The following is a 9,168-nucleotide window of genomic DNA, read 5'->3' as shown; positions in this document are numbered from 1 at the left end:
CGTGCCTCTGCCGCGCCCCCGACCACGCCGCCGTCGCCCCTGCCCCTCGACCATGCCGCGCGCCCTCGCCGTGCCTCTGCCGCGCCCCCGACCTGCCCTGTCGACGCCGTCGCCGCACACCTTTGTACCCCTTTACTTGTGCACGGGCAGTCGGAGCCGCGCGCCACGGCCACACCAAGCAGGGCAGAGGAAGGGAGCCAGAGAGAAGCCGAAGCACAAGATGGCCAAGGCAACGCCAAGACCAAAGATACCAAAGAGCGAGACGGCGAGGTGGGCTCCCCCGGCAAGGCCCTTGCCGGGGCAGCCTCCGCGGCCCTGGCAAGAACCTTGCTGGGGCGACTTGCCCGATGCTAACAGAGCGAGCCGCCCTTGAGCCCACGGTTTGCAACCCAACCAACTACGATTGGACCAGGGCTCGGGAGGCACATCTGTGGTGGCATGCAGATCTTTGTCAAGACCATAGATATATGAGATCAGATGAGGACCAGAAGACAGTGACCCTCGGCGGGATCCTTGCCGAGGAGATCCACAAGACCCCCGGCAAGCGCCTTGCCGGGGACGACTACAATGCCACGGCAAGACCCTTGCCGAGGGCGTCAGCGAGGCCACAGCCAGGCCCGCGTCGACCAAGACTTCACCGCCGTCCCCAAGCAGCTGCTAGCTCCACCAGCTGGGCAGGCACCTGCGTGGCGACGGGCGGCCTCTACGCCAACTCAGCAAGAACCTGCGTGGTGGCATGCAGATCTTCGTGAAGATCCTACCACCGCGCCACCTCAGCTGCCTGCCTGCCTACATGGCGCCGCATGGACCCCTGGCCTAGGCGCGTGTCGAAGCAAGGCGAGGCGGCAACGGACGGGACGGGCCTCGTTCCCGTCCCCAATAAAGCTAAGGGACACCTAAGCTGCGCATTAAATGAGTCTTGTCCTGTACACGAGTGATAAGCTCGCAGCACTGTAGGCCTTTCCACCTCCAGTGTGCCACTGTGGCAGCCCCTTCCGACTATAAAAGGAGGCCCTTGGCATACAGGAGGGGGATTCGGCTCTTTGGAACTACAAAGCCGTCATAGCTAGTTCGAGAGCTCAAGAACACTCAATACACCCACCAAAGCACTCAATACACCCACCAAAGCAGGACTAGGGTTTTACGCATCCTCGCGGCCCGAACCTGGGTAAACGATCCTTGTGCTGACTGTTAATCCTGCTCTTCTCACAACCCCGCGCCCCGGCAACCACAATAGTGATTCTTGTGATCCCATAGGTGTCGTTTTCCACCGACACACACACACACACACACACACACACACACACACACACATATATATATATATATATATATATATATATATATATATATATATATATAATATAAGATCTCTTACAATCCCCTAACATCTGAACTCAACTTCCACATGGTATTCTCCGGCTTTATTGATGACGTGGTCAAGAAAGAATTCTGCCAATTCCTCTTGAATTGCTCGTGTGCGATCTTGTGGTAGGAGTTCATTCTGCATCTGCCACATCTAATTTGAAGAAGGGGGTCAATACATATATATGAATGAAACTCAACACAAATGATGGTAATAAAATAAAATTGTGAATATTATTTCTTACGCACTTCATATTATTTTTTAGAGTAGCCCCACTTATTCTTGGCCGTCGAGTTGTAGATGAACTCGCAAACGTAGTATCCACAGTAATCATTTCCGGGTTCCTGCCGCAAGCACTTTACAAGAAATAGAGGTCAATCAAACTGATAATCAAGCATTATAAGTGGTATTGATGAAAATAGATAGAATCAATGGGAGGTGCGCCGAACTAGCTAGTAGTACTTACTTTCGGGTGTGTAAATCGCAGCTCCCCTGGCAGTCCCAGAGCTTGTGCGGTGAACTCTTTCCAAACCCTGCCAGACAAAGAAAACAATTACTTGATATCAGGAAATGAACAAAGTTGCCGATATGGCGCGTTAATGATCGATTGAACTTACTTCTCGAGCATTTTAGTCATGGCCGCATACTCCTTGTGCGGCTGTCTTCCGCTGTTGCTGACGAGGCGGAGGAGGAGGTGGGCTGCTCGGACGCACCAGCGCAGGCGGGGAAGGAGGCGGAGTGCCGCCACGCACCGGAGCAGCCGGAGAAGGAGGCGGAGTGCCCTGATCACTCGCCGGAGGAGGAGGCGGAGTGCCCTGACTGACCGGAGGAGGAGGAGGAGGAAGAGGTGTCCTGTTCGGAAGGTTGATGAGCTCCTTCCGCCATAGACATGGAGTCTTTAGAGCAAGACCCAGCTGAGTCTCCCCTTCACCGGTAGGGTGGCCAAGCTCGAGCTCCTCACATCCCTCCGTTATTTCATCGACCATCACAATAGCATAGCCTTGTGGAATCGGAAGGCAGTGAAAAGTTACGCCGGGTTCAGGAGGTGCAACAGAGCCGACAACCGCCTTGACTTTCATTCAAAAGTTTTGGATTATCTTGAAGATCTTTTAAGTGTTCCCTACGAAGATACACAGTTCTGCACCAACTATCCATCATACACACAAACACGAAGGGGTTGGATTACTCTAACGCATAGTTTATGCAAGGTGAATAAGGATGTTGCACACAGTCCGTGGACACAGGTGTGATAAAGCTCCCCTGCTAATCTAAGAAATACTTTCTTTGTTTTAATCAACAAATTTCATGGTTGTGATTAGTAGCGCATTCTCATATTTGGGTTATACTCCCTCCATTCCTAAATATAAGGCTTTTTAGATATTTCAATACGGATTACATACAATATAAAATGAGTAAATTTACATTCTAAAATATGTCTATATACACGTGTATGTAGTCCATACTGAAATCTCTAAAATGTCTTATATTTAGAAACGGGGGAAGTATATGTCTGGCTTACATCTATAGGTAGGACTTCACACACGCGTACATTTTTTTTTTTCAAAAATATATGTAGGACTTCACACACACACGTACTATACATGGAATCATCCCAAACTATTAAACCGAAAATAGTTCTGTATTCTCCCTACATTCTAACAGCTAAAGAATCGATCCACAAAAAGTATTACACATAACCCCAGGTAATCTATGTTTTTCTTAGTAGCCCGTGCAGTGGCACGAGTTGACGACTAGACAAATGTAATGAGTGATATGTGTTGTTAATTTTGGTTCTCATGTTATCAAACCAAATTTTCATCAACCAATTCCTGAAACAACGAGTCGAGTATCCTCTATAATCTCACCATTTCTCCACCCACAAAGTTTTGAATATGAGTTACTTATGCTTAAAGTTGAAAAATAAATTATCTATTTTATTTAATTTTTTACCTTAAATAATATTATGAAGCAAATCTAATTATCTCTTATTTTCGGCTGTAAATAACTTTACCCCTCAAATTCAAATAAAGCACAAAGTTTTGACTAAAATGCATTTTCAATGAAGCACAAGTATGCAATTACTAAATGCAGTAAAACATTTAGTTCAATAGTTTTTATTGCAGTAAAATTGTACTTGTTGTTTTTATTCGTGACTCTCACATTTAATGGTGCCAAATTGTGTTCTTTTCTGATTATTGCCATGTTAAATGTTATATTTTATTCACAAATATTTTGAACACCCACTTAAAATTACATTTTTTTAGAGACCCATATATAAAAGTCTGGGCCCATGACTTGCCACATATTTCTAGGATAATTTGTGGAATAGTTGTTTTCATATGTATCATATAAATGTTTATAACACTTGTGAAAAATATTCCAAATGAGAATGAGAGCGTTATGCAGTCGATAAAATATTGACCTTACGGTAATGGATACGGTTTTTTTATTTTTTTTCATAATAAACTTAATGTTAACAAAATTTTATTGGTTAAAAAAAGTACATCACATGAGCATTTACGAAAATATACTTCACGAACAAAAAAAATGTATTGATGAAAAGGCAAAAAATGAAAAAACAAATAATATTACAAAATGATTATGAAATAAGAAAGTAATAGAACACAATACACCTAGCCCGTTTATTCCCCGCCGCTTCTGTATTTTTTGCGAAAATGATTCAGATCTATGATCAAAGTTCAGCGGAAGTACAAAGCATCTCGAACATAACAAAAAAATACATTGAGATTCCAAGACCCCCAAACAACCACTACTGCCGCCAGGACGCGCTGCTGACATGCCGGTGGAGCCGGCTTAACCTTGTTGATAATAGCCGGGAAGTCTTCGTGCACGTGCCCCTAAGGACCAGCGCCTTGGAGCGCAGTCATCGCTATTGAACCCTTGCATAGATCTGAAGTACCTGACACCAAATCTATCCACAGGGCGAGAAACCCTTATCTTACCGCCCCGAAGAGACGGCATGAATCTACCCGGAGCTCTGTCGACTGCATCCATACAGACATAGTCGAGGAGGACCGGAGCCCGAAAAACAAACTGCATCCATACGGAAGTAGAGCCGCTTCCGTATTCCTTGCCAAGAGCGGGAATAGGCGCACCGTTGCAGTGTGTACCAAGGACCCCAGGGATCGAAAATACCCTATATATTTTAGTTCGGTCAGGCGCTAAAACACTTTGTCAATCAAAAGCAAACTAATCATACATGAACAAAAGGGGTTTTATACAGGTTCAGGCCACTATCTGAGTGTAAAACCCTACTTCCTGTTGGCACCGATATGAATGGAAGAATTCAGGTGCTCTGGTGTTACAAAGATTGTGGTTGGCGTGCGACCAGTGGTGATCGGGGTTCTAGTTAGATTGGTTGATTACACCTAACTCTAGTCTCCTTCTCTCGAGTGAACTTGCTGCTCGATGCTTGATATGATAGTGTATACTAGTGGGTGTGTACCTGTCCTTCCCCTCTAACCTCGGTCCTCCCCTTATATAGGCTGGGGGCACCACATTGGTCATAGACTCTCATGTGAACACAAATACGAAGTGGTAGGCGATGTGTGCAACTTGTTGTCCGTACGCCCAGTGGATGACCCGACACTGCGAGGTGTCAGGTTCTCAAGTGCTCCAGCTTGACACGACTTGATGTACCGGTCATTTTTGGTCTTCGTTCATGCTAGAGTCTGGTCACATCGCCCCTCTCCCCTGGCCGCCATGATGATGGAGTGTGCCGCAAGGGCTGCCTGCCCTTGCTACACATGTCTCGTATGCTTGGGGCTATAGTCCCCGATTGTGTCACTGCTGGTCACCTGCCTCCTTGGTGGTCTTCTATGGTTGTTGTGGTCGTGACAGCCGTCTATTCCTGTATTCTTTGCTGTGTCAACGATAAATAATTTCTACTCCAGGTTTTTAGACTTATAAGACTATTTCCAATGAGGCCCATTTACTGAGTATTAATGGTGCCTCTATTTTCAATACTCTGTCAAGCACTCCTGAAGTTGGTGCGGCCTGGGAAGCTCACATGGTACCCTTTACACCAACATGCCACTGTTGCTGGAGGGAAAAGTACGATGACGTCCCATTGGTACCGAATTGCAGACGCAGATCGGTTGTGGCTATCTAGCCTTGGAATGTGGAAAGAAAAGAGTTCACATCGAGGAAATGGGCTGGCTGAAATAAAGGTATGGTTTTAGTGAATGAAAACGGTCCAAAAAATGCAAAGCCCTCTGTCACGAAGAAACTTGAAATCATTGTCCGCTAAAAAAAACTTGCAAATCGTAATAGCAATATCACAGACTTAGGCGGTGATGTGGTAAATTAATTAATCCAGAACTATAAAGGGTTATTCTTTGCAAATGATAGTTAATGATCCCTCCTAACTGCTGGACACATGAAGCCTCGCCTCGACTCAACATGCATCAGCCTGAGATTAGTAAAGGGAAGGTTTTTCGGGGTTTGCAAAAATAAAAATACTTCCAAACCAGTGTCAGAATTATAAGTAATTTTCTTGACCTTGCGTTTTTAGAGCTGAATGATGATATGTGTTGACAAATATTTTTGAACTTACTTACGCGCTCAAGTGTTTTTTTAAACGAGGCAAAAGATTTGCCATTTCATTAATTAAGAAAGAGTTGTAACAGAGTCTGAGGACAACGGCCATACAATGGCAAAGATAAAGCAACTACTCATTGTGTAAAATTACATCAAGCCCTTTGGCACACACCAAAGCCCACAGAGCCGCCTCATCCATGATTTTTTCCACGAGAATCATTGAAGGCGCGGAAATGTTCCGTAAGACCCTAGCATTCATCTCCTTCCAAAGTTCCCAAGAGATAAGCATAAGGAGGGAGGCCATCCCTTTTCTGTTAGGCGAGCATGTAAGCACAATCTCAGTCCACCAATGCCTGACACATTGCATAGCCGCCCAGTCTGCTGTGACAATATTGCTCAGTCCGGTCCTCGCCTTTACCGCATTCCAAACTGCAACCTAGAATCGGCATTGGAATAGGGGATGGCCGCGGACTCCTGGACTTGGCTACAAAGGGGACACAAACCGCAGTTTGGCCACCCTCTCCGTTGTAGCTTATCCGCCATCCATACTCTGTTTTGAATGATCAACCAAGCGAGAACTTGCATTTTGGTGTAGCCCAGACTTTCCTAACAGTCTTTAGAAGTGGTGTGGAGGTGCGCCCCTCGAACTGTAACGAATGGACCGATGAAGTGGAGTAGATACCTCGCTCTGTAAGTTTTCAAATGATCGTGTCATTCGTGTCTTGATCCAAGGTTATCCCTCCAACTTCTCCCAAATGATGGTACACTCCTGTATGTGCCCTCAACTTCTCAAGGGGGGGGGCTGGTACTGTACTCCTAAGGGTTGTCTATTAAGTCCCCTCGTCGCATGTGGACCGGCCAATCCCACAAAAGACGGATAAGTGTTGTGCGCGGACACGAACCTTGCACCAAAGGTTAACCTTTCCCTAGATCCTTTGAGACCGAAGGAATCTTGTCGGGCCATGCATGCAGGTAGTCTGCCAGGGGTGCATTAAGATTTAGGGGTGTATATCAACCATCTGATACCGCGGGCGGGGTCATACGTCGCCGCCCTGGACCTCACCGCAGACAACTGTCCCAAGCGCAATTCAATTAGCACCACACTCCGGCCGTCAGGGTGCCGTCCAAGCTGCCTGTGCCTCCAGGACTCACTTGGCCATTTGTGCTCCCCAGATGCCAGATTTTAACCTTGCTAGCTAAGCTCACAGTAACCCACACAGCCGCATGCGAATACGACGCACAACCACCACGAGCGAGCCCAATGGAGCAAGCGAGCAACACGCATGACGAGCTCAGCCTCGAGCTCACCCTGGCCGCAGCACCTCGCTTCTTCCTCTGCGCCTACTGCGACCGCAGGTTCCTCACCGCGCAGGGGCTCGGCGGCCACCAGAACGCGCACAAGCAAGAGCGCGCTGTTGCTAGGCTCCACCGTGATGCCGCCGCTGACATGCGCGCCTCCTGGGCATGGAAGGCTGCTGCTCGGATGCCCGAGGGACCTGAGGACAAGGAGCCCGCTGCGGGTGGCATGGTGCAGAAGTGCGGTAATAGCTCGCCGGAGCGTGACCACGAGCTGGACTTGTCTCTCCGGCTGTAACCAGCCGGCTGACCGATCTCCGATAAACTTGTCTCTCGGTTGTAGGTACGTCATGGTCTAGCTACTTTGGGTGGACCCTTTGTTTCAAGCTCGTGTTGGGCATCCTGTCAAAAAGAAACTCATGTGGGCAGGCATTAGATTGATCCGCCCTTCTACTTTTTATTTTGAAGTCTTGAACTGAATCTCTAGACCTTGCCGCTCCTTGGGATGAAACAAAATTCCCAATTTCTCCGGCCAGCTTGTATGTGCTTCTTTATGCTTATTAGTTTTTTCATAAAAAATCAAGATACATACTATACTCTCTCCGTCCCGAATTACTCATCACAGAAATGGATAAAAACGGAGGTAATTCTGGGCGGAGGGAGTATAATGCTAAACGTTTCCTTACCTGTTAGCAATCTAGAATAAGAACATGACGAAAATTGAGATGTTGGTCAACACCAAATTGATAAGTACCACCGGCTTTTCCATTAGGCCAGCCTACGTTTTTCCCAAGATTGACAATTTGGCAAACATAGTACAATTTATATATAACAAAAAATATCATTAGAAACTTGAAAAGGCACGCTAGGAGCGGACTCAATAATATGCAGGGACGGGCATTCTTGGTCTCAAGCACACTACACAGTTCTACAGAACTCTACCTTGGTGACCCCGTATGTCGATGAACACAAGAACAGTCTGCGCTCCAAACACCCGGAGTAGTGCAACGATTGGATTACATGTGAACACATCAGGACTTTCAGCAGTTGGTTGGAAACACGTCTCAGAGGTGACAACACTGTTTGTGATGAGCTGTACTCGTTGTCCAGGGGACCATCTTTGACTGTATTGACTTACAAAGGATACGAGACAAATGGGAATACATTTTACACGATCGCCCAAGATCAAAAGAGCACCAACCAAAACAGCGGTGTCCACTTTGATGCAGCAACCGAGAGGGGAATGGACACATATTATGGTTACATAGTGGACATATGGGAACTTGACTACGGACATGATTTTAAGGTCCCTTTGCTTAAGTGCAAATGGGTCAATCTGTAAGGAGGCGGGGTACAGGTAGACCCACAGTATGGAATGACAACAGTGGATCTGAAAAATCTTGGGTACACTGACGAAGCGTTCGTCCTAGCCAATGATGTGGCACATGTTGTCTATGTGAAGGACATGTCTACCAAACCGAGAAAAAGAAAAGATAAGGAAGCGAATACATCATACGATGAGCCAAAGCGCCACATAGTTCTTTCAGGAAAAAGGGACATCGTGGGAGTGGAGGGCAAGACAGACCGGTTCGTGCCAATGCCACCCTTTGGTCCCGGTTGGTGCCACCAACCGCGACCAATGCCACCCTTTGGTCCCGGTTCGTGCCACCAACCGCGACCAATGCCCCCCCTTTAGTCCCGGTTGGTGCCACCAACCGGGACCAAAGGCCGCCGCTTCCCGCCCTTTGGGCTGCTGAAATGAGGCCTTTGGTCCCGGTTGGTGACACCAACTGGGACTAAAGGGTGGCATTGGTACCGGTTTGTGCCACCAACCGGTACCAATGGGTTTGCTATACAAGCCAGCACTTGTGAAAATTTCGTCAGTTCTTCGATTCCTTCGACGACGCCGCCAGGCTGCCCGAGCTCGCCGTGCCTCTGCCGCGCCC

At 47.3% G+C, this 9,168-nt stretch overlaps 1 protein-coding gene across 1 annotated transcript; it reads left to right on the top strand.

The window, feature by feature from the left end:
* Nucleotides 1–7,110: 7,110 nt before the first annotated feature.
* LOC123164046 (zinc finger protein 2-like) lies at nt 7,111–7,708 on the top strand. The gene has a single exon (XM_044581463.1). It carries the CDS (start codon nt 7,188–7,190, stop codon nt 7,518–7,520), a length of 333 nt encoding a protein of 110 aa, XP_044437398.1. The 5' UTR covers nt 7,111–7,187; the 3' UTR covers nt 7,521–7,708.
* Nucleotides 7,709–9,168: the final 1,460 nt, after the last annotated feature.

The sequence above is a fragment of the Triticum aestivum genome, chromosome 7D (genome assembly GCF_018294505.1).
Source record: "Triticum aestivum cultivar Chinese Spring chromosome 7D, IWGSC CS RefSeq v2.1, whole genome shotgun sequence".
NCBI classification, from domain to species: Eukaryota; Viridiplantae; Streptophyta; class Magnoliopsida; order Poales; family Poaceae; genus Triticum; species Triticum aestivum.
The sequence above is the reverse complement of the archived record's forward strand: the minus strand, read 5'-3'. Positions and strand labels throughout refer to the sequence as shown.

What these genes read in the sequence shown, in the direction of transcription:
- LOC123164046 (XM_044581463.1), top strand. Translation starts at nt 7,188, where the DNA reads ATGGAGCAAGCGAGCAACACGCATGACGAGCTCAGCCTCGAGCTCACC.